Below are 26,697 nucleotides of genomic sequence, written 5' to 3' on the forward strand. Positions count from 1 at the left end.
CTAAGAGCAGACACAACACCCATCAACAAGAGCAGGGACTGAACACCCAGTGCAGCTTCCTGCTGTAGACAGCTGAACTCCCCCTCCAATTTTAGCTTGAGCTGTGACTGAGCCAGGAGGATTTTTCGTAATATTTTTGCTGTCACAGTGAAGGTGACATCTCATCTTGCAGCTGTTCTTATAATCTTTTACCCATGGGAATCTGATACTGAGAAATTTATCCATGAATAACTCTTTTATAAACTCCAGTCCTATACAGTACCAGCATCCAGAACCAGAAACTTTGCCTTGCAAAATCTGGAGGATCTTACGATCTCAAAATCCAGTTCTGGATCCCTTACATTCCAAAGTAAGTACCCATACAACTTATTAAACTAAATGGGCATTAGTAAGGAGGGGCTACAGAGACAGGGCCTTCAGGCAACACGAAGAACAAGGAGACCTGCACTGAAGTTTGTCTTACAGCACCTAACCACAGAAGCTGTTATTTGCTGCTGGTGGGACTGTCTGTAACATTCAAGCTTAGGAGTGACTGAATCCTTTCCTGTGATAGCATTTGTAACATGTTATTATTTCTGATCTAAAGCATGCTGAGAAGACTTTTCAAGGCAAAAGAAGGCTAACCAGTCAACAAAGGTGATCCCATTTACCCTAGAATGTGACAGAGCACCTTAATTCTGAATATATTCTGAATATATATTAGCTTTCCTAATGAGGAAACGGATGATTATCAGTACTGCATTATTATTGAAATGTGTATCTCTGACATCTTCATTCCAGTTGGTGATTTCTACTGTGTTCCTGGATTATTAGCTGTGAGCTCTTTTCTGGCTTGAGAAGTTTTATATTAGACCTGAGATATCAAACAGAGCATACTGGCTTAAGTTCTAGTTCTAATTTCTTTCTGTAAATGGAAAATATTTGGCAAAAAGTCATTCAAGTCATGTCAAGTTTGGATTTTCTTTTTATTTGTGGCACTAAGACATCAGTATTTTACAATATATAATATACAGTCACATTAAATGCAGAGGGCTAAATAGTCTCGTGCTTTCAACATTACATAGCTATACATTTTATATTTTAGCTCAAAGAAAAAAAGAATCTGCCACCACTCCAGTCTGTGATTATAAAAATGTAAATGTACAAATTTCCTCTCCTTCAGTTTCATTACAACATATGAAATGTGAAAAAGCATTTTCATTTGTCCTTTTTAAGTTAATCAATTTAATGAAATATTTTCAAAATATGTACACCACCACCTACCAAAGTAGTTTACATTTGAAAAAGATGCTGCTATAAATACTTGTGATACAACATACAACAGCCATACAAATTGGAAACAAAGGGCCAACTTATGCATGACCTGAACAAGAGACAAGAGACAACAAAAGTCCTGGTTACTGATATAAACCAGCTTCCCTTCATTTTGCAGTGCAGAAATGAATTCTAAATCTCGGACCTCTATGCAGTACTTCGAATCTTCTCTATAACCTTCACAGTCTGTTGCAAACAGAGATCCTTTAAGGTATCTCAGAATTTTAAAGTGCCACAAATGTTACTAGGGTTCAGTATATCTCTGCGTATTAGCATCCTATACGTCATATCCCATAAGTAACTTGTCAACAGACACTGTCTCACATTCATTGATTGCCTGCTTTCTCAGAGCTTCTCCAGAGACACAAAGTTCATCTCATTTTAAAAACCAATGACTCCAGCATATGACAATTTAGATCCTTCATAATGTACCATAACTTTTTTCTTGTGATTGTTTTTTAATAGGTCTTTATCCTAGTTTTCACTCTGCTTATTAAAGCCAGCCCTTTTCCAAATCAAATAAGAGGCAAGTAAAAAGTCTGAAATAGTTACATATTCTTAGCAATTTGAAATGAGTATTACTTTTCAGATAGCTAGCAAAGTCTTTTAATTTTGCCCATAAACACAATTAAGTATTAACATAGGACTGCACAGTGTTTATATTCTTATTAACCTGCCAACAAGAATAGTTTATTGGCAACCTTAAATATTCAGAGGCAAAACACAGTTCCTTGGCACAGAAGCTTTACAGCAGAGCAACGTATTTTCCCCTTAGAACCATTATGCAGGAACACACAGAATATTAACTACAGCTTATTTTTGGCTTGTAGAAAAGAGAATAAACTAAACTTCTTGATGTTTTTTTGCCACTTCAGACCTTGAATAATGATTATGGGTGCATATGGGATTACATTTTCCAATTACCTGTTCCTTATACATGATTCAAACGAGCAGAGGGACCTATAACAAAGAAAAGCACATGATCATTCAAGATGTTTTTAAACTTCCAACTGTTAACATTGTTAACCAAACATACTCCTGTGGGGCTGTTTTCAAGCCTGGTCTCTTCATCAGCTCCTTGAGACTACTTAAAGCTTATCTGCTCTTTTCCAGCTGCATTGGTTGGCCTAATGAAAGGTGCTATCCCTCCCTAAAAACCCCACACCTCATACATCCTTAGGTATTATTGCTGCAATTACATGATTAATGGAACATAGGTGATATATTCTTCCCTCATTTTGTGGAATGAACAGAAACAGACGCTGCAAGTACACAGTATCTGACAGTCAAAATCTGTTCAGTATTGGCTAACTGTCCCTGGTCATAAAGATCAATTGATGAGTACCTCGCTTCCTGTCTGAGTGAAGGGAACTCCCAAGGGCTTTGATTCAGGAAAATACTTACACAAATGCTTATCTTCCTTCCTAGTCCTCAGGTCATCCAAACATATGCTTAATATTAATACATATGCTAGGGTGCTCTTCCAAAATCAAAGTTACTGAGCTTTGATTCTATCAGAGAGATCTACATTAAGATCACCACAAAAGCTAAACAGAATAATGTATATGATCAAGTCTAAATCTTCCATTTCAGCCTTAGCATCCATGGCAGAAGCTTTATTCTTGAGGAAAAAAATAGGTCATGGTATAAATTATTAGCAAGGTGAAGAGTTCATATTAAATGTTATCTTTCAATTCAAATACAGTAACAGCACGCAAACGATTGCCTCTCACTGTGCATGGGAACTAGAATCATTTTATAGGCTCATTTGACTACCTGTATATCAAGCTCAGCCAACCTTTCAGTGGGGCCTCCTGCCTCATTTCCAGCATAGCAAAGCCAACATCAGCTGCGGCTTTGAGTCTGTAATCTTTGCCATTGCACCCACAGACACTGATAAGAAACAGTGTTTCTTAATTCACAATTATGTATCTTTGATAACATGAGACAAAGAGTCCACTCTGACATAAAGGTATGGAACTAGGCCATGCTTCCTAGAAGACAATCTTTGTGACATAATTCAGATCGATGCATTACCTGCTGGCAACCAACTTCAAATTATCCCAGCATATACCAGGGACTCATTGTAATGGGTGCAGTAATTATGTTACCTGGCTCCTGTGATTGCCAGCAGAACGATACACTGCACGTATCAAAAAGTTCACATGACTAAATGCTGATGCTGAACACTGGCATGAATGCTTCTGGATAGTGTGATGGAGCCAACTCAATTTTTTAAATCACAAGCAGAAAAGGCTGCTTAGATGCAGCTCCAATCTCTCTTAGAAAATATGTGAAATCTGCACAATTTTTCTTGCATGTACCATTAAGAAGTGGTCTACAGCAATCATTTTGCTATAAGCAAAAGCCTGTTTTTCAGATATACAACTTGCCTTCCCTACCTTGTGCAGGCACATTCTCCTGCAATATTTCCACCAAATCCCTGGGTACAACTCTACCTAAAATGAGTAGATGGCATATATACTAAGGCAACTTTTATAGCTTCTCTTTGTTGGTAAGAGTTTTAATCCTGCATGGGCTTGTGCTGCAACTATACCTACAGCTAGACATCTAATGGGTTATTTGCATGTGTAGTTATGTTTTTTTCCATAGATAATCATGGTAAATCCCAAGGCAAGTTACACAGACACAAAACCACACACGCAACGATATACGGAACTTCAGAAATCTAGCTAGGTTATTTTGCGTTTTCTGAAACCAAAAGTTAAAAAGTAGACAAAATATCTTAAGTATGTGAAATTGTAACAAAAATTGCTTGATACAATTTAAGGAAAGCACTAGTTCACTTTTAACACCAGAAACACAAAGGGTACAACACTATGACCTGAGTTTTGCTCACCAGCACTAGACAAAATTTGGTCTCAGGTCAGCTGTTCATTTCCCAGATCATCTGGTTCTCCTTTGTACAGGAGGCAGACCACACAGCTGGGAAACAGTCTCCTTGCTAGTGAGACATGCTCAGTTTTGAAGATAATTAACCACCAAAGGCACTAGGTCAGCCACCCTGGCTGGTGACTTTACTTGATGCCATTTCCCTGACTCGCTGCTATAGTCTGGACATGTTAAACACCTGCCAGGCTTCTTGAGAGACCATTATGAAAACTGAAGAAGGAGGATATTTCCTGCACATCACCAGGTCTTTTCCAGTTCGGTAAGTTCATCCCATTCCAGTAACACATCTCTGTCTCCATTCCCTTTGGGCAGGATCTCTAGTGTAACCACTTTCTGGCAGGTCTCTGAACTGCACTGTACTGGGGATGAACCATTTTACTGAGCAGGTCCAACTGGGCTTGACACCCACAAGAATCTTCCTTTGGGAGTCTGTGGACAGCAACAGTGTGCAACAGAACAGAAGCCGTTTCTTCAAAACAAAGTATGTCTTATTTGCCAAAGCAGGCACAGTACCCCAAGAAATGGATTAAAGAACAGCCAGGAGACCTATGTACATGCTCTTTTACCTATACTTGGCATTTCCCTCAAGCACCTATTTTTGCTCTGGTTTGTTTTGGCTGACCCAATTACAGCCTGTGTTGTGCAGACCCTGACTCTCAGCAAGCCTGACCAGCCTGCAGCAATTTCTCTCCTCCCTTCCTGCACAGTGGATCTTTTAACCTTAAAGTTCATGACTTTAGCAAACAGCTGTGTAATCAGGGGTGGAGTGGAGGAGTTGCCTTTTCACAGATATTACTAGAGCTCAAATGTTTGTTGAGATGCTTCTTATCTGGACAATCGGTTGCTTTTTACGTTTGGTTTCCCTGACAGTCCTGTTTGATCCACTTCCATTGCAAATAACCCCTCATAAATAAGCACAAACTGAGTCACACATAACTAAGCAATGCAGATTCTTCCCAGTTCTTCATAATATTAGCTAAATAGATGACTTCACCATCAGAAGTCTCTGTCCCAGGAAACTTTGAGAAGACGATGTAAGACAAACAGACGCCATTACTGAACTGAACTGAACTACCTACTCTGCTGTCTAGTTGCTGTAACCAACATCTTCTAGAAGGCAGAGCTAAAACTGGCTCTGTGCTCACGTGTCCGAATCACAACATCATAGATCTCTGACAAAGGAGGCAAAACAAAGGAAAAAGTTTGCTTCAGGCCTGGGACAAAGCCACCTGACAGCCACTGTTTACAAAAAACCTCAGTGTTTGTTGGAGACAAGTTCTTCGGCTGTAAAGGAATAAAACCCTGGTACGCAGCTATCATGTATTCTCTCTCCTCTATGGATTCAACTTTTGCTTTTACAAGTTGTCTAGCTGCAGAGAAGGGCCAGAATTTGGCTCTCGATTTACCATAGCTAGCTAGAAGAGATATTAATATGCACTGGATAGAAAGTCTTTGAGAAATCTGACATTTTTGCTTTTATCAGTTATCAAGGGCATGAGATCTCAGATGTCAAAGTGATACCATGCCTTTGGCATATACACGACTTAGCTTGCATATCCAATATCTGAAAGGGCAACACAGTATAAGAAAATCATCCTCTGTCTTGGACAAAACACTGGTTTCTTTTATTTTCATAAAAGACCTATATAATGTGACATACTCTTCTGTCATTTCAATGTCAAAGCTACCAAAAATTACTGTGTTTTGAAAAATGAAAGAACACAGACACAGTACTTAGCAGAATGCATTAGTATATCCAGCTTATTTTCATGGCCTTTACTGGCTATCAAACAGTTTGAAATAAATCCCCAAATGATACGATAAAGACCTGTTTTAATGAGTAGAGCTATAGGTCCCCTTAGGGACTTCTGCAGGAGGGGGAGCAGTAGTTGGAAGAACAAGGAATTTGGAAAGAACTAGAAAGCAACTGCACAAAGTATTCTTGAATATCCAAATCCCTTTTTTTTTTCTTTTTTCTGTAAATTGGTGAAGTGGGGAAATAAAGGCCTGATCTGGAATTCTTTCATAATTTATAATCTTAGAATCATAGAATATCTCAAGTTGGAAGGGACCCATAAAGATCATCAAATCCAAAACCCTGCTCCTCCTAGGACTACCTAAAACTAAACCATATGACTAAAAGCATTGTCCAGACGCTCCTTGAACTCTTAACAGGCTTGATGCCATGACCACATCCCTGAGGAGCCTGTTCCAGTGATCGACTACTCTCCCAGTGAAGAACCTTTCCCTTATCTCCAATCTGAACCTCTCCTGACACAGCTTCATTCCATTGTCTTGTGTGCTATCGCTGGTCATCAGAGAGAGGAGATCAGTGTCTCCCCCTCCAGTGTCCCCCTTGAGGAAGTTGTACACTGCGATGAGGTCACCCCTCAGGCTTCTCTTCTCCAAGCTGAACCAGCCAGGTGACCTCAGACCTACTCATAATAGAATGGAGAAGCAATTTTTCACCTGAAAAATAAATGCACATCCAGTTTTCTGCTTGCATGCTGATGTGAAGCTCCCTGAAACACTGATTTGTTTGTGCTATTTGTATGATTCTGTGAAATTTCTAGTTAATCAGAAACAAGATTGTTTTGGCTACTATTTAATGTTAAAATTTTATTGGACTTTTTGAATTATTTTAAAGAGGTTAAGTAAGCAAGGTTAAAGCCTATTTACACTTTTATGGTTGGCATCAGGAAAATCATGTGTTGGGAAAACTACATCTGCTTTGTACATTCCCTAATGTCCTTGGATCAAAGTCTGTTCTTGGATACTACAGTATAATATTGGGATGACTCCGCTAAGGAAAACTGGCTTCTTCTTACCAAGAAATGCAGTGTAACCCAAGGTTAGGAAGAACAAATTTTGACTAAAATGGTAAGTGAAGTTCCTCCAAAAATCACTCCCAGGCAACTGAGCATTTTTAGCCATCTGGGAGATGACTGACCTATAGCTGACCACAGAATTGTAACACATATCATCCAATTCATAAAGTTCAGGTATACATTAAGATGATCCCAGAGTTCTACTGATAGATCTCAGGACGTGCAACCAAGAATGTTGGGAATCAAGGTCTAGGAAACAGTACTGATACTAGGAGAGAATACTTACTTCTAAATTTGCTTCAGGGTCTCATGTCTGATCTTTTCTAAGTTCACCTTGTTTAAAAGACATCCAGTATTACCTCAGATTCACAAGAATGAAAAGGGCATGAAAATACTTTCTGAAATTATATTCATCCTTTTGATGTTCTCCTCAAAAAAAAAAAGTACTGCTTATTCACATGGTTGCATACATGCACAAGCCTATTTTAGTCTTAATAGTATGTTTTAATAGGTGTTCAAAGGTTTGAAATCTTTGATTCCATTAGAGAAAACAGTGCATGTACCCTCTTCTGATGGAAGAAAGAAATACATGGCTAGAACAGCTTACAAATGGCTCTCAATGCAGAGCAAGTGAAGGTTGTTTCACCCGCAATAAAATCTAGAATTACATTTACCTTTTTCAACTTTGCTGCTCCAGCACCTGAGCGAATAGCCTCCATCAGGGCTTGCCTTGCCTCCCCAGGGTTACATGTAGCCACGGCTGAGGACTTAGGAGCTGCTGCTGACAGCTGAGAGGGAGGTGGTGGTGGCAGTGGCGGCTGGGCAGGGGCAGGTGGGATACAAAGCTGCTGCTCCTGAGGGTTTTCTGTCTTCTTCAAGGACAGTTCTGTATTTCTAAAACTCTGCAGCTCTTCGGAGGCCAACGAGGAGATCTGCTCATTATGCAGTTGAAAGGAGGTGATTAATATCAAGCATGACTAAACTGTAATTATTTGACATTTGATGCACTTTCAGTACCCCAATTTCACTTTGCCTGCATGATGTAAACCACATAGAACTTTTGTTTGCTCACAGGGCTGAACATCTGTTACTACTCACTCACATCACTCAGCTGGGCTGATTACCAGCATCATGGATTTGGCATTGACTATGTCTCAGAAACTCAATCTTTATTTACTGTGAGCTCCAGGATCCTGTAACTCTTCTTGGCACATAAGGTAAGAGAGAAAGTTGGACTTGGTATTCATTTGGAATCAACCACAAGGGTTTTGGAATCAGGAAGATGTATTACGGCTGCAGTAGCCACCCAGGAATCTTGTTACTTTTTGCAGTCTGGGCTGCACAGAAATAATCTCAGATGACAGGAAGGCTCTTTTAGCTCTGAACTCCCAGACATGGCTTCATTGAAAAAATGCTGTTAAAGCTAAAGTCTCCAGCCATCATAAAAATCCAAAATGAAGTAAAATAGGACCAGAGAGAACTATGTGAAAGCGCTGAGAACAAAATCAACTGATTTGCTCTTCCAAGCATGTTTTTGTGACATTTCTGATACTAAAATTTCTGCACGAATTACCAGATTGGAAATTCAGCCTACTTAAGATGAATGCAGGGGGAGGAGGCAATCTTTCAGACTAAGCCAGCTCTTCCGTCAACTGTCTCAACAAGCATTTTTGCCGTTAACAACATCACTAGTAATAACCATGATAAATTGTTGGTAATTACAATGATTTGGCAATTATTAGGAAATTCAATATCATGTGCCAAATGGGAGGTTTTCAAGCAGATGCATTAGCATTTCTTCCTCTGAGAAACTGAGGCACAAGACTTCTCTAGTGCAAAATGAAAGGATTCCTCTCCCATCCAATCCACATTCAGAAAACACCTCTATTCTTTTCCTTTACTGTACACACACACAATATGGGAATCATGTCATGTCAGGTAAAAATGAACATTTGACAGAATATGAAAGGGACAGCCCTTTCATCATAGCACATCTGTATCTCACCCTGTACACATACAAACACGATGACTTAACTAGCACAGGTGACATGGTGTGAAAAAGAAGCTCACAGTTTCTAGGCAACTTCCTTTAAAATGATGGCAAAAGCTTCTCTGCTGGAGGAAAGTATTCCAAAATGTCTGTGATAATACCCTATCACTTCATTGTCAGAGCCTCTTTTAAACAAATTTACATTTACTCCTAATGAATGCAGAATGCAGTTAAGTGTATGTGAAGATGGCTGCTGCCTAGCACACCCTGCTCTCAGGCTCAGAGGAGGCTGTACCCTACCTGCAGCAAGGGCAGTAAGGTATTTGAGGGACAAAGCAATTTCCTAACACAGGCAAGAGATTCTTTCTAACTCATGCCTGCTATCTGGGTATGTGCTAATGGCATGAGTCACTGCACGAGGGAAATAAGAACCTCCTTGCCAAATACACATCCTTGGCTGAATTAGCAAACTGAATGAAAACTAAAGCTAGAACAATGCAGTTTTGGGCTATTAGGAATAAGACATACTTTAATGATTAGGTAAATCTTTCAGACAGAAGCAATCATTCAGCAGCAGTGAAAGCTGATGTTCCATCAGTATCAGTTACTTGCATACAACTTTCATGCAACAGCTCATGTTAACAGATAAAGACCATGCGTGAAGCAGTCCTAAGTGTGTTCTTCAGGTAACTGGGCTTTGATGCATATGGTAGGTAATGCAAATATATTGATCTAACTGCATACTCCTAAAGCACAAAAATACCCCACTTAAATGTGAAAATGATGAACATCTGATGTCTTCTATGTACAGTCCCTGTAATTAGTTTAGATTTCTATGTGCTTCCCTCTCAGCTAAAAGCACACAATTTGAAGGACTGTTAAGTTTTATAGCAGAAGATAGGACTGGACCCACTATGCTATCTACATAAGTCAGATCTGATCTTGGGTCATATTATTTTCCCCCTCAACTTTTCTCTTTGCAGCACAATGTTTAGTTTGTGGCATATCTGGGTTTATTCAAAACATCCAGTAGGAACAGACCACACTTAGGAGATCACTTACCATCTTCATTTCTTACCTTTTTCAGCTTTGAGGTCCCACTGTGGCCTCTAATCGCTGCTAGTAGGGCTGAGCGCTCATTCTCTGGCTCAATGTATGAGGGTTTGCTGTGATTGTCATTTAGTGCACTGTCTGAAACCTAGAATATGAAAACAATAAACCTCACATTGTCAGTAGAGGTAGTTTGGAAACACTATTAAAAATACTTTTGGCACTTGTACCAGAATGCAAACTACGGAGACTAGTCAAGTCTATCTTCTTTTGGGCCTGCTTTTACAACCCTTACTCGCACTGAATGGTGAGCATATGTGTAGACAGTAATGCTGTACTTACAGATGCCATCTCATATTCCCTGAGCATGAAGCCAATGGCAAACTAGGATCACCTAGTGATAAAAAATGCAGTTTTCTTTCATTGTAAGTATTTACAAGTGTTCTCCATGCTGCGTGTTCCTGATTTCACATAACATGTGGATTTCACATGAAATGTGGGTTCAGCTCTCAGGCTAACCTCAATTACCTCTCCCTTATGCTGCACCTCTGAACCCTCTGCTTCTTCTGGCTAGTGCAGCAGCAGTGGTGTTGCTTAATCTACAGGATGTGCAGAATAAGCAGTGGCTTGGTCTGTATTTTGCCATTAGAAATTTTTCAAATACCCTGTGTACTCCGGTTCTTTAGCAACTGTACCAGTTATAAAACCTCTGATGTCTGACAGGGAGAATACAGGGCTCTGCAGTCTGAACAGGCTAAAAGAAGTCCCCACTTTACCTTTCTGAGTTTTTCCTTTCCCCCTGCTGTTTGAATGGCTTCCATTAGGGCACTGTGCAGTGATGTGTCTTTTGGTACTGGCTTTTGGATGACGGGTTTGAACTTCTTCTTTGGTCCAAAGATATTGGTCTGCACATTAACATCCAGTTCACTGATAGCATTAATATCCGAATCATCCAGCTTCTCCTCCTGTTCTGACTCTGTGTTTGCAGCTGCACCATTTAGCTCGGGTGAAGCTTTAAGCGAACTGATTTGTGCACCATTAGCAGGTGGCCATTTACTGACCCGCAAAGATGAGCTTAAAGGGGATGGGACTCCTTGGAGATCGGGAGACTTAAGAGTTGAGGCTGAATTAGTATGGGTCAAAGTCTCGCACTTCTGGTCAAATAAAAGATGCATCTTTTTCTCTGCTATACTCTGTTTGCTGTTTAAACCATGATCATCTTCTGCACTGTTATCCTTCGAAGAGGATTTAGTAAGTGGGACACTGGCATTCTTTTTATAGAAACTCAGAGGAGTTGCTTGATTTTGTGCCCTGATGTTAACTACTTTGTTTTCCATGCCAGAATTATCACCAGATGTAAGCCTCTGTGATGCTTTCTGACTGCGAGTAAAAATACTTGAAAATGTTTCTCTTGTTTCTGCTGATTCTGTTTCCACAGGGCTGTATTTGGCCACAATAATACATCTTTTTGGTGAACTTTCTGCTTCAGTTTTAACCTCTCCCGTTCCTTGCTTATTTTCATCTTTTTCGCGATATTCCATAATAGAGTCAGACTTACAGGTAGTTATATTGATGTGTCTTGCAATCGCAGAGGCAACATACTGACTTGAAGTTCTCCTATGTGGCTTTACAAATGGAAGCTCCAGCTTGTCTTTGTGAATGGTTGGGGCCACTAATGATGTTACCTGAGACTGTGTAACCGGAAGAGGTGGTTTGGTCCTTTCATTCTCAGACTGTCTTTCAGCTCCCTGGGTAGTAACAGTTTGTGGTGCTGCAGGTTTTGGAGCTGCAGGACAAACAGGTTTGTGTTCAGGTTTTACTGCAAAGGGCTTAGAATTTGTGGTGGCTGCTGACTTTTTAGGAAGATGCTCAGCAGAGTCATCACTTTGCTTTTCCATAGAACTTGATCTCCAGAATGCCTTCACTTTCCCAAGACAGATTTCCTCAGTTTCATCAGTAAAGTTACCTGGTATGTGCTTACTGACACTGGTGTTTGGGCCTATAAGGTTGCCTAGTTCATCTATCTTAATGGCACCAGTGGAGAGTGAAACTCCTCTATCAAATTGTTTTACTTCAGGTTTTGGAGGGACAACTTTAAAGGTTGTCAAACCCATTTTAGGTTCATAGTTTGCTCCTGAATTCTGGGCACGATGACACCATGTGGGTGTTGATGGGACTTCTTCTACTTCATTTTTTTTTGCTGGTGGCCATTTGATTTCTAATTCTGATTTACTTTTTTTCAGATATCTTTCCCTGTTACTGCATTCATTAAATGGATTTATCTTCTCTTTTGCTGTACTGATTTCAGCCATGGCCTTGGAGCGAGATGCAGTCAACTTAGATTTACATTCCTCAGACTTCACACCATGTTTGGGGGGTGTGTCCAGTTTTAAGTTCTTTTCGCTTCTTTTTTCGAAGGAGGATGTGAGAGATTCAAACATATCTCTCCTCTGTTCCACAAGCAAGTGACTAAATTCATTTTCAGATGGTTGCTGATGTATTAGGTCCTTGCATATGCATACAGCTCCACCACCTGTGTGTCTCTTACTAAAGGAACCTGCATTGTTGTTCTTATTTGTAAAGTTTCCCATATTAACAGAGTCAGCTGAGATACTTTTTGAAAGCCTTGCCTCCATTTCTTGATTTTCAACTGAGTTAGAGGTGCTAACTTCTGGAACATCATCTATGACTGTCACTGGAACGGAACTGGTAACATCTTGGGCTGCTTCAACTTTTTTTGTATGTGGGCTCAACACTTCATTGATGTACTCGGTGTCAGAGTTACTTATACCATCCACTGCTGCAAAACACAGACATAACATTACATATAGGGAGTATTTAGGCAATATGACTTTAAATTATACAAACAGCCAGGAAAGCTTAAGCGGATCAGATATTTTAGTTACACTAATGCCTTTTACAAAAAAGGAGAGATCTGAGTCTGTTTTATTGTCTCTTGCTGATTAGGATCAGCCAAATATTCCTGCAGTCCTCCTGCTTCAGCCAGTGGGAAACATACAAATGCAGCTGAAAGCAGAATTTCATCTATTGTTCATACCTTATCTTTGACTAACTTCTCTCAGTGATAAACATTTCACCACATGACTCCAAAGGAGAAACATTTCTGAGAAACAGCAAGCAGCTCCAAATTATGTTTCCCAGACCTGGTAATAACAGCCCAGCTGAAGGATTTCCTTGAGCAAGCAAACAAAGAAACAGTACTTGTATTTTTTTTCCATTCTTCTCACCCTTCATTTCCAGTGACTCCAGAAGCCTCACTGTGCAAGAAGCTTAACTCTCCTCCCAAACTTGTTGGTATAAATCAAGGGTTGCAACACAAAAGCTAAGAAATTGCAGTGTCAGAGAACTCACCGAAATTTAAATCAGAACCAAGTCCACCGCAGAAGTAGTGAAATTAAGATGGGAAGTTTTAAAAATGTATTCAACATCATTTGGTGACAAACCATTAATGGAAAAATACTTTTATTCACAGTAGGAAAAAGAGGAGCACAGTACGACATTTTATCTCTTCCCACTGTTTCTTTCCATGTTTTCAAAATTTTAACTTTAAAGTATATCTGCTAATGCAGAGGAGGCATTGGGTACAAAAATGTCCCCCCCTTCTCTTCTTCTTGAGGATAAAATACAAACCAGAGGCATTGCTCATTAAACACAGAGCTAAATTCACAACTGATTTAGCTTCACTAAAGTCTCCAGAGTACAGTTTGACTCTGTATCTCCTGGCTATGCCTCTCTTTTGTACTTCAGAAGTAACACACTCCTACCTTCTAAATGTTCATCCAGGCCAGCCAAAGTCTGCTGGAGCTGTGCAGCAATGAGTATATCCTCATTCTCTTGCTTAGCCAGAGAGATTTCTTCATGTCTCCTGCTATATGAAAGAGAAGAAAAAGGTTGGGTCAGCTTTTATCTGCTTTGCACTGTTGCTCTGAAATACACTACCATTTTAGCCCCTTTGGTTCTACTGGGATTCTGAAACTCACTCCCCAAAGTGGGAAAAATATGCAGCCTTAGAGACACAAACCACCATACAACACATCCACATCTAGAAAGGATCTCCGTGGTGCCTAAGCATGCTCAGTGTGCTGGCAATCAAAAGATGAGGATTAATATAGCCTGTTGCAAAGAAACAGTCTGGCCTCACTGTGAAGTACACACTTCAGCTGGGCTGCTGAAAAAGCAGAATACGCCAAGGCCAAAGTTTTGCATATCCATACAATTTTTAAGCAGATCGCTAGCCATTCTGTGCACCCTCTGTGCCAATAGATCTTCACCTTAATTAAGTAAAAATTGCATGGTAATGAAAAATAAATACAGCTACGTACTATTAGACAATCACTCTGCATCCTGAGAGGAAGGAGGGGAAGAGGAAAGAGAAACTAATCCCTTGAGAACTGTTTCAAATGAAATATCAAGGGGCCCAATTTTGCCAGAAATGGACTCCATGTTTTTTGATGAAGTTGTACAGTGATCGAAACCAAGTCTCGAATCAGAGTAGGGGTCAAATGTTGTCTTGACTTATTAAAATAATAATAAAAAAAAGATGAAACAAAGAAAAATCCTAATGAAAAATAACCAAAATTAAAAAACCCAAACCATATGGCAACCTGTTACACAACAGATTTTATGTTTATTAGGAAGAAAAATCTTGACCAGCATTGAAGCCAAGATTTCATACTGGCCAATTTATTTTTTCCAGCTACCTGTTCCTCACCTGAGTTTAAGACACTGCTGTCTGTGACACTGTATCTAAGTTTTGCTCTTGCAATTAGCCTATTGAAAAAATAATTTTCCATTCTAACCACACTTACAGTTAACTCAGGTCAGGTGAAGTAGATTTGTCCTCTTCAAGATCAAATCCTTAATCGCATAAGTACAGGAACAGATGAATTTTTTTTTTTTTGGTTGTTTACCAAACACAACCTTTTTCTTCCTGCTCTTTAAGGCAGTAACATGAACAGGAATTCAGGAATGTTTCCTGACATTGATTTAAATTGTATCTAACAATGTAGCTTCCTTTTTTTGCTATTTTATTGTTCGATTTTTCCCTTGCTCACACCAGGAGCAACTGAAAGCACATGTTGACGCATCAGGTATTTTATTTCATTTTACTTTTTTATTTATTTATTTAGCATTCACCTCTCTGTTCTTTATGTCTTTTGTACTAGTCCTGGAGCCTGATTCTTCTACTTGCACCTAAACTGCCTTGCACTTACAAAGCTGTATTCATGTATTTGGGATCAATGAAAACAGCAACATTTGCCATTGACCTGAGCACTGACAGGCCCTGAACATCCTCAGAAGCCACTGTGAACTGATGATGCTCGGGCTCAGCACCCACACTGCAAGACTCATGGCAAACCCAGTCTTCCCTGTGATGGATTAAAAGAAAGGTGGCACAAATCAGTCAAAGTCTCCAGCACAGGCAACTGGCACTGGTAGTTCTACGCAGTTCAATGTACCCTGAAGCACACACACACACACACACACAAATCAATGAGATTACTCATTTGAGCAATCTGAAAAGAAAGATTTAAACTTGCTCTAGCATTTGCACTGGCCTTCTCCAGGAAATAATAGGAACTATTGGCTTGAAAATTTTATGGGCAAATTGTCTAGGAAAATGTATTTGGGACTGGAACAGGGATTCCTGGGCTCCAAACATGCAGTGTAGGTCCACTGTACTGACCATCTCTTTTCTCATGTTAATCAATGGGAATCTTTCAATGACTCCTTATAGAAACATTATCTTCTCCTTGATGGGCACAACTGTCAGCAGAGGTCTCTTTCATTATCCTCTGTGCACTTATGCAGTGACTATACATAATTTGCCTCTCAATCTCTGCTTCCATCTCCTTATCTAGACAACTGGGATAATAATATCCAATTCACAGAATTTTTCTGAAGGAAAGAGAACAATGCAGTGAAAATGAAAGGATTCTTATTTGCTCTTACAGAGGGAGCTTCAGAAAAAGCAGGTCTTTTCTTTCCCATTTTCAAATTCCTAAAAGAGCTATTGTTCAATTCATCTCCAAACTCACCTAAAACAAGCCAGAAGATACAGATTAATCACAGGGGTTTTCTTCAAATTCTTAGCATCGGGAAATTAAAATGTGATACGCATTTTGTGAGGTGAAGGTCTGGTAGTTTCCAGTAGCTCACATAATTACAAATATGCCTAAGAAGACTCTTTCTCGTAACAGCATTTGGGAAAGGAAAACAAAAGGGCATCCAATTTATTTATTTTTTTAATCCTGAACTTTCTTCCCTTCTAACCCTACACACTTTCCTTTTCTTGACAGCTCTGTTTTGGCCAGAATTCAAGAAAAATATAACTCATTCCGATACCACGTTTTATATTCTGGATAAACATTACCAGTGTTATTTTCTCACACACACTTTTCCAACTTAGGGAAGAACTTGATAACCTTTATGTTACCTTTCTGGTAAAACGTGAGGCACTAAAAATACAGCAATGGCAAGCATTTAGCCCAAGTTCAAAATGGCAGACGTGCATGGTTCATGGAAGCCCGGGCACTTATTACTCCTGTAAACTAGCAGAGATTTGTGCAAAAGCACAGAATGGAGCAAAGCGATTACTAAACTACAGCCTTTAGTGTTCCACTGAGCTCAGGCTACAACGCCTCAGCAGTCATTTGCTCAGTTGGAGACAAAAAAATGAAAGTTACAGCAGCATTTCACCAAATCAGTGCCATGGGAGACGAGTATTTACGAGAAAGTTTACATTCTAAGAAAGAAAGAAAATTCTCTGATGAACCTAGCTGTGAATGCTGCATTAAAAAGAAAACCAAACCAGTGGTAAGACAATGGATTTGCAATGACAGAAGCTGCCATTTTGTTATAGTTAAAGAAGCTTTACCTGGGGGTCTGCAAATGATAAAACTGACATGAGTCTCCTCAGGCACTTCCCATGAGTTCTGGTGAGCCTCATGTATGGTACCAGAGGTATAGACCACAACTCCCACATTAACTGTCTAAATACAACACATACCTATGTAGACTGCAGAGAAGGAACTGAAGATGAGGTTCAGTTATCTAAACTCGAGCACTTGGTGACATCTGAAATACGGCAGGACATTCAAAACATCCACACACATAATAGGGAAGACAGGGAGACACATGCCCTGTTGCAGTGGCAACAGGCAAGAAGAAATGGGCAGAAGACACCTCTCAGGTTAACTGAGTATGACCTGAAAGATTCACTCATTTTGCAGTATTTACTGTTATCAAAAGAGAACTTGGCTCTTATGAATGTGTATACTAGCAGGGGAGGGAAGACAGAACCATTGCACATAACAGAGTCAAATCCAGGCAGGCACACCGTGCACTAGCACACGCAAGGACATACTGATTGCTATGAGGCTGTTCAACAGACATCAAAAGCATTAGCTACTCCTATGTGTCTTAGGCAGCTAGCATGGACTTACTGACATGGAAACCTGATACGGTTACTCCTAACAGGGATTTGGAGCATCTGGGCTCCTTTCCCAGCTCTGACAGTATTCTCAGTCTGATGCTGTGGAATTATATTAACCCATCTGTACGTATCCAGATTTTTCCTCTTCCAAATGAATTCACAATATTCTCCTTTGTGTAAGACAAATGCTGGAAAGAGAAATGGTCCTACCCTGGGTATACATTGAGGTGGGTATTAAAGATGAGCCTGATGCTAAACAATTTTAAGTTGTAGAAAGCATGGCTGAAGCTTTCTGAATACAACTTGCTATTCAACCAGGCTGGAAAGATGGCATTAAGTAAACTCAAGGTGCTTACATATTTGTTTTTGTGAGTGATGCAGCAAAGTACTCTTCAAAAGTAGAGGTAACTATTTTCCAGATTAACCAATAGTTTACAAAATCTTAGGGACTGTTTTTTCATTCTTTGCACTTCTTGGGCTAGATGACTTTTTTTCTATTCCCTTCCAAGGAACGAATATAAAAGCAGCAGGAGAGCAGCTAGTATAAGTGGTGGACTTTCTGGTCACCTAAGCTATGACCTGACCATAGATATTTTCCATTTCTGCTGCCTCCTGTGAATTTGAGCATGAAGTTTTAATGTTTGATTGACCAAAGCCTGCTAAAACACAAAATGTGTAGACTGAACAGCCAACTTAGGACTTGTTAGATAGCAAAGTCATCACCTGTCTTTGATGCAAGACTTCTGAAAGTATCAGGCAACTAGAAAAAGGAAAAAGCACATGGTCATATTCTGTTGAATGCCAGATAACCTTGCTTTTTATGTTTTTCAATGAGCCATAAAAAAAAGATGCACATACTTTTTGAGAGCAAGGTACAGGTATCATTCTCATTCCAAGTTTTTTAGCTTGTGTTCAGTTCCTAGTTCTGTGAGACTGCATCAAACTTACAAAGGTTTTTAGACTGCATTTATATTGATGGTGAATAAAAATCATCAGAGACTGCATTTACTGTTTTCCAATCCTACAACACACGAGCCCAGTAGTACCTTCAGATATACCACCACCCAGTTACAAATAAGAATTTGCAAATATAGATGGGGTAGAAAATGAAATAAATTTTCATCTGCAGCTGGGTTTATCGTCTTTTTACAGTCTTCCCCCACGGTTACTGGTCAAAAATCTAAACAGCAAATGAAAATGCTTTGGCTTAGTACAATTTTGTGTTTTAATATTAGAAATCTCTAAGCCTGTTACACACCAGAGTGATTTCAGCTTCCAGAGTCTCCCAACATATGTTCGTTCCAGGGTCCTGCTGCATAAGCAGCAGCTTGTAGTTGCTATACAGCTGGAAGCATGCCTCCACTCCCCGCTCCTCACATGGGCCTCTGGCAACAGCTTCTCAATGGGAAGGCCTGCAGGCAGACAGCACTGCCAGAAATAGTCAGGAAAGTGGACTAGTATGATTTAAATCTTAACACTGACACATCACCTGTGCAATATAACACTGCAAGTTAAAAGATGGCAAAGTGAGGTTAAATAACTTCCCTTGGGTTACACAGAAAAATAAGAAACAGAGCAAGGACCAGAGCCTTTCTCTCCTGGAAGCCAGCACTACACATTAGCAACTCAAACTGCTTTCGAACATGCAAAATATTCTATAGCTCCAAAGTATACGGCATTTTTCCAGTGGATGAGTTTAACAGAAAGGCCAATCTGGATTCCTGCTCTGTAACAACTGTATCTATTACTTAATCTTGGTATTATTAGTATCTTCCCTCCATGAAGATCTGCCAGCAAAAAAGTCCATGAAGAGTATACAAATTGAAAGAGTTTTCTGGAACAAGGGGAAAGGGAAAGACAGAGATAAGGAAGGAAATTAGCAAAACTATGTAAGAAGAAGAGGCTTGCAAATCTGTCAGACATCTGGGTTTTAATTAAGTAATTCTTCATCCCTGAAGTTTAAATAGAACTAACCCTATAAAATAGAACTTACCCTATAGAGAAATAACAGAATAAAACTCCTGTATTTCTCGGAGGTAGTTACAAGTGACATGTAATTATATAGAATGTGTTTGTGCACAGAGATATATATATAACACATACGTACACTGCTATTTTTCATCACAGTTTTTCCTTCCTGCCTGCCTTCTGCCACTCACTACTATATTTTTTCTTTCTCTGACCAGCTTCATCACTGAATTCTCTTCAGCTACTGACTTTTCTTTCCCTCCTGTCCTTCCCAATCGGAATACAAAGCCTTGTAACATTTGAATTTGAATGGGCTGAAAATTAAGCAGAACAAGTTCACTCACTCCTATCCTTTCAAGCTTTTGTTTCAAGCTAACTCATCAAAACCTTAGCAGATTTGTAGCAAACAGAGAGTATTTCTCAGGTTGGTAATGAAGAGGATTCTTCTCCTCCCAGTAGCTTCAACTACCTCAACCAGAGCCAAAGGCAACAAAATCTTCTAAGAGAAAGGGAGGAAATGAGATTATCCCTGTCCAGACCCACAGCATGAACGGATTTTAGGAGGGTTCCCCCACCCCCACCCTATGCCCTCCACTAGCTGTACGTGAAAAAATATTCCTCTCTCATGGCTACTGAAACAGAGATGCAAGGGAGAGGAAAATCCCTTTCAGACCCTTTGGAAGGTATTTTATCTTTTTTGGCCCAGACAAGTGTGTATTTATTTAGCTTTGTAACTGCCAAGTTCCCTTGACATTTGAAAACACTTCTATTATTTAAAATATTGTAATACATTTAAAATCTTTTCAAGACAGTAAAAAAGAGAGTTTTGCATTTTAAACTGTTAAGACACCCTTTTAAAGCCTTGATTTCAGTTGTTTCTGACTTTGAGAAATTATATAACTTTGCTAGGTGGCAGTCCAAATGCTACAGTTTATATCATCCCCATGATCATTCCCTTATTTTATTTCAGCCCAAATGGTTAAACGTCTTCCAAGAACAGAGTTAGGAGGGAAAGGAGAGCTGCATTCTGATACATGGAATATCATTAATGCTCAGTCCTCTGAAAAAAAAAGAGTCCTGTGTGGTCCAACTGGTTACCAGTCTGCCTTGACTCTCCATACATCAGCTCTCCTTCTCTAAAATAGCATAATGACACCTTTTCATCCCACACGAGTACTGTGCAGAGAAATGAATTAAAGTCTGCATGGCACATGGATACTAGTGTGATGAGGAAGATAAAAAGAGCAAAAGGAAATTAAATGGTCCTGTCTCCAGAAGAGAATTTGAACAGAGAATGAACAGCGGTATGTCTGCTTTATTAATCGAGCTCTGAAACTTACAAAGAAAAGAAACCAAAAGAGAATATGATCACTTTAAATAGAGACATTATCAGACTGAACAAAAACGGAGGAATTAAGGGTAAGGGGAGGAATATAAGGTTACACGGACAGCCTTAATGTTACCTAACTTTGAGCACGTGACCTAGCATCCCTAATAATATTATTTTAACATAATTTTTAATGCGTAATTATTTATAAAGCTCCAGACAGTAGGATGCTTTATAGGCATATAAAATTGTCTGATCCCTGCCCCTAGGAGCTTGCGTGATGACACCACACAAGGGATGGGAAAGGAGGGGGTACGGGAGGACAGAGTTGCAACACTGTGAGATCATGAGATGTACTTACTGCTACATAAGCAACATTTCAGCTTCTCTGTGGTTTTCTTGTTACTCATTTAACACTATATATTAAAATTCGGTGAACAGATACATAACACAAAGAAATCAACTGTAAGGAAGGATATGAAGAAAGACAACTATGTAGTACAATGTTCAGAGTCAGCAGTTAATAGTAAAACATTCACAGTCAAACACTGCATGTAGTCAATTATTTATATGGGGTTAGCCCTTGGCACCTCCAGCTGAGGTCTGGATTCTGCTCCACCAGGCACTGTACAAATATATCGTGACATACGATAGCTGCATTAATGGTTTTTACCGTAAAAAAAAAATAATCAGTCTGTGGCGGAGAAACAAAGACAGTTTAACAGGTTAGAGACAGAGCCAAGGGTAGAACTAGAGTGTTTCCATATTTGAGTTGATATTCTACATTAAGACTGCTTGAACAAGAATCCCAAAACAAAACAGAATGCAATTGCAAGTTGCTCCCATATACTGGAAAACAAAACTATGGGGGAAAGACCCCAGCTTGGAAACCCTGAAATCTGGGGACCTTCTTTCAGAAATTTCTGCTTCTGTGCGCTGGGAACTGAATGAGACTGGAGCTCTGCTGTGGTTGTCACTTCCGCGTGTGCAAAGCCCATTGTACATGCCATTTCTGACCTGGTCGTACCACTTTACTGCTACGTGCAGACAAACCGATCACATATTGAAGACTGCACCTTAAATGCTCGTAACTCTCCTTGACTTCAGCAGCAGATGAGGGGCAGACCCTGCTGGGGCATTTTAACGCTATCAGCACTTCAGCTACACAGAGACCACCCAAGCCACCCAGTAAACAATCCCAGAAACTCTGGGAACAAATGAATTTAAAACTAAACAAACAATTAACCAAAGTAAGCAAAATGGCAAAATATTCTTCATCTCAGAGCACAGGCTAAGCCTCAGGACCAAACCTAGGTAAGAACTGTGGACTTGATTCTGCTCTTCACTGCAGTTCTTCACAGTGTATGTGCAAAATGCCTCTTGGACATTCTTTATAGCCCTTCACACTCCAAATATAATTTGCTTGCTTTTCAGAGTACTTTTCAGAGCCCGCAGAGTACAAAATGATTTTAGCATACAGCATTTTAAATTCTTAGGAATTAGTTACTTCACTGTGTGAAAAGCCCAAGTTTTAGTCAGTTTTACAATTTAAAATGACAAGGTAAATATTTCCATTATTCTTATTAATGTTTTTTTTCCAAGCTTTGGCCAAATTAGTCACTAAATAAGATTTCTGCCTTCAGTGGAGCTCAGACTCAAGGAGGACTCCTGATTCACTGCTGCTAACCATTGCTTATAATAGCAACATGTTCTCCCATTTCTTTGTTCTTATCTTCCTTTCACAATTGAGTTACATCTTGGTAAATGGACTAGAAGATAAAAAGGAATGAATAAACTCCATGTAAAATTTTCTTTTAAGTTTTTTGTACCTTATGAAATATATGTAAAACTCTGTGTAGCCTGGTATCAGTTATTCACATAAACTGCACTTTGACTTTCCTGGGAATTTAGGAGGCTGGTGCGGTCCTGAAAGTAGCCTGTTCATCACAAGAACTACACACAATCTCAGAACACCCAAAAGGTATTATTAGTGGGGTGGCAGCTGTTCTGACAGTGGGAATTGAAATTGGTGTTCTCCAAATTTGGCTGTACTCAAAATTGTACTCAGAATTTATTTACATCCCATTAAAACAAGTATTCATACAAATAAGTTTAAAAAACCCCACATCTTTTTCCTTGCTTCTACACTTAGGAAGTGGCTTTTGAAAACAGCAAGTTGACCTGCAAAGGGATCTAGACAAGCACAATTTCAAACTAAACTAAATTCCACTTTTAACCTTGTTTACAAACATTCAGAGCATAAAAATTAAAAAGATATTACTATCAGCACTGTTACTGTGGCAGTCTCAAGGGTTGCTGATGTAAGATTAAAATAAATCACAAATGTTAAGTTTCTGCTCTACCCTAAAGTTGATCTGAAGCAATTTTGCTGTCCCAAAGCCTAAAAAATAAATGGAATTTATGAAAAATAATTGCACTCCCCAAATGACAATAACTGTCTCTTCTTTCAGTCTAAGCCCACTCTTCTTAAATTATGGACATATTAGATAAATACAGAATATTTAACACAATAAAATCACAGAAAAAATTCAGTTGGAAGGCTAGCCCAACCTCTTGCTCCAAGGAGGGATAATTTCAAAGACAGACTAGGCTGCCCAAGGCTCTGCCAGGCTGAGTTCTGAGAACCTCCAGGCATGAAGATTCACCAACTTCTCTGGGCAAACTTTCACTGCTTAACCACTCCTGTTTTGAGGAATTTCTTCTTCATATGCAATTTTTATTTCCTTTCCAGCACCTGGTGATGATTGCCTCTTGTCATTTTATTGTGTACCTCTGAGAAGCCTCATAGTTCTGCTTTTGTTCTGGGAAAATCAGGCAGATCCCTCCTCACCCACACTGATTTTGCAAGGTGAACACCACAGGTGACTCCCTCCATCTCATATGCTCTGTGCTCCAGTCTCCCAGCCCTCTCAATAGCTCTCCTCTGGGCTTCCTCTAGTTTGCCAGCCTCTCTCTTGCACTGGGGACCCAAGACTGGACACACAGCAATGGCCTCACAGCAGCTGAGCAGGGGGAAGTCGTCACCTCCCTGGTTGCAAAGGGCATTAAAACACACCATCCTTTCAACTTCCACTCCTTTGGCTCAGCAAGACCCCTAAGCAGCAGTACTGCAGGCCAGGTTATGAAATATCCCCTTGTGTCTTCTATGTGCACTCTTCCCAACTATCAAAGATTTTGTGTGTTTGTGTGGCAAAGGTAAGTCTCAATGCAATGTACAGAATACGTACCTTTGGCTGAAGTGAAAGATGGAAAAATTACTGACTTCCAAGAGGGACTGTGTCACGATGAGCTGTGGTCAATCTCTTATTTGTTTAAAAAAAAAAAAAAAAAACAACAAAAAAACCCCCAGAAAACATCCAAAATATTTTTTGCTGATCAGTATTGTTCTTACGGGGTTTTACTTTGATGCCTCTGCTCAACATTATGCTAATGGTAATCAGTTTAAATCCTGCATTTTGAGGAAAGTTGGGACTGCTTAATTATCTTATAAGACCCAATCTAAGTCTACTGAAATTAATGGGTTGTTTTTTTAGATCAGGTCTGGAATGTTAATCACAGTTGCTATACTAGTCCATTTAATCCTCCAAATAGAGACTGCATCAGGACCTAAGAAACTGTGAAAGGACAGATTATGAGAAAAACGTATTGTTGAGAAAGTTACCTAAGTGAGGCTTGACCTTGTCTCCTTTGATATTGATGGATAAAGAAAAAATCATTCCAATAGGTTAAATACTAACTTTGGCCTAATTTATCCATGATTTATCACCCACTGCATGATCCAAGATGAAGTTCTCCCTCAGAAATGTGTGGAAGGAAATAACTAGGTCATGATACATGCTCTTATGAAGGGGCTACAGATTAGCAGCTGAATGGAGAGAGACCAGAAAGCACAGACTTTGTGTCAACTGAGAATTCAGAGGAATTTCTGGCCCCTGTCCCATGACTCTGCAGCATCACACAGAGCGGATCCCTGTCAGTACTACCAGGCCACCCTCCTTGCTGGAGCACAGCTTCCTATTTGGCCAGTTTGTATTTGCAAAGTCTTATAAATTTTGGGTTCCCTTTACAGCCCTGCCACCAACTGTGTGAGTTTTGGCAAACAAACAGTGTCAGAGTCACTTGTGCTTGAAGGCAGTTTCTAATTAAATTTCAGGTTCTTGTATTTTCTTGCAAAAACTGCAGGGAAATGTTTATTTATGGGGGAAAAGGAAAAAAAAAAAAAAAGGAAAGGAAATATGCTGGAAAAAAAACCCTAAACCCAAGGTATAACTCCAGTGGAGGTTAGCATTAGTTGAACATCTATATGCATGCACACATCCACAAACCAATCTCCAAAGTTCACTGAATACAATCCTTCTCCATCTGGCCTTCAGGGGCTTGAATTCCTCCATTTTATGAGTTTCCCATTTTATGACCTGCATGTCATTTTTCTAGATCAATATATAGTAACATTTTAAGCACTTCATATGCTATCAGAACGACAAAATAAACCAGACTGTAACTAAATTATTTCAGACTTCTTAGAGAAATCAACTCCGGAGGGCAGCGGTCTTTTGCAAGAAATGTAACTACAAGTTCAAACAGAAAAGTGACCTTTGCCTGTTGCTACAAGTATGTCACTGGAGGGGATTTGGCAGTGAGCTTTTCACTGGGAGGAGTCATTTGGCATTCATACTGGTTTATGAAAGAGCAGAAGAAAGCAGAAGTTGGTTTTCTTAAATGATTCCCTACAAGAAGGACATGCAACATGTTTTCCAACAGCTGACTGCAAATAAATGTTTTACCTCTGTGGAGCACGGTCAGATTCCATGCTATTGCAGTAGGCATTCTTTAAAGGACATGTCTCTGTGCCATGCATCGCATCTGCCTCAGCTGACTCCATGTAGCCATTGACCATCTTGATGTCTTTCAACTTCATACTGTCATTTTGTGAATCCAAAGATACAATGTCAGATGGGGAACTCACAACACCCGAATCTTCGGTGGTGTCCTCAGATGCAAAACAGCTGCTTTCTGATGCTGTTTCTTCCACCTCTGATAGCTCCAGAACCGTGTCATCCACTACATAAACATTATCATGTGCAGGCAGCAGGCCCTCTAAATGAAATATAGCAAGGAAAGTTAGCTGCAAGTCATCAGCACATAAATCAAACACAGAGACCTATTCCTTTGTAACTGGAAAAAACACATGAAATACATTAGAAATAGTAGGATGGAGCTTAATATTTGTATATAGGATAATGATGATGTGAAAAGGTGGTTTGCTATCTCTGTCCTGAGGAGTTTGGGTTTTATAACTCTCATAGCAAATCAGTTTCCTTCTATGAAGAAACAACTTTCCAGGGGCAGCTTCTTGGGCAATTAGACCAAGGTTTAACAGATGTGGTGTAAGAAATCATTCCCATTATTGCATCTGACACCATCATCTCATTATTCCTTTCCCATGCTGCCAAACAAATCATGACATTTCCAATAATAAATCTATACATGAGTAAAAATCTGCAGCATTTCCCAGTCAGGACACTGAACTGGTAAACTAGATCTACTGTTGGCCCACTGGGTGTAACTTTATTTTACTGCCCTTCTATTTCCTATCCATTAAGTGGGAGAATAACAAACATCTTAAAGCATACAAAATCTACTAATAAGAGTACAGAAAAGTATACACTGAGATGCTTAAAGCAGAACCTTTTCCAAGGTTAAGTCCTTTATAAAGGAGATCATTGCATGTTTATTAAAAGTTGCAAATCTTGAGAGAAGATTAGACATAGTACAATTTTTTGTTCTGTTTTAGTTTGTTTAGTCTGTTTTGGTTCCTATGAGATACTTG

General features: G+C 39.5%; 1 protein-coding gene across 9 annotated transcripts in view; it reads right to left on the reverse strand.

Annotated features, from left to right (window-relative positions):
• Nucleotides 1-946: 946 nt before the first annotated feature.
• COBL (cordon-bleu WH2 repeat protein) overlaps nt 947-26,697 on the reverse strand; it is a 164,026-nt gene continuing 138,275 nt past the window's right edge. For 7 of the 9 annotated variants that reach the window (XM_057428765.1, XM_057428766.1, XM_057428768.1 and 4 more), the window contains 6 exons: nt 25,652-25,964; nt 13,881-13,984; nt 10,872-12,895; nt 10,124-10,243; nt 7,730-7,987; nt 947-2,274 (listed from right to left, as the gene is read on the reverse strand). In XM_057428765.1, coding sequence (XP_057284748.1) covers nt 2,257-2,274; nt 7,730-7,987; nt 10,124-10,243; nt 10,872-12,895; nt 13,881-13,984; nt 25,652-25,964 — 2,837 coding nt within the window. In that variant the 3' untranslated portion in view covers nt 947-2,256. Of the gene's footprint in view, nt 2,275-7,729; nt 7,988-10,123; nt 10,244-10,871; nt 12,896-13,880; nt 13,985-25,651; nt 25,965-26,697 lie in introns of those variants that run through there. The other 2 variants (XM_057428762.1, XM_057428770.1) reach the window with 2 other exon arrangements.

This window comes from Pezoporus wallicus, unplaced genomic scaffold (genome assembly GCF_028554395.1).
Source record: "Pezoporus wallicus isolate ANWC-B61680 ecotype Strahan unplaced genomic scaffold, APGP_CSIRO_Pwel_v1 contig_6658, whole genome shotgun sequence".
NCBI lineage: Eukaryota > Metazoa > Chordata > Aves > Psittaciformes > Psittacidae > Pezoporus > Pezoporus wallicus.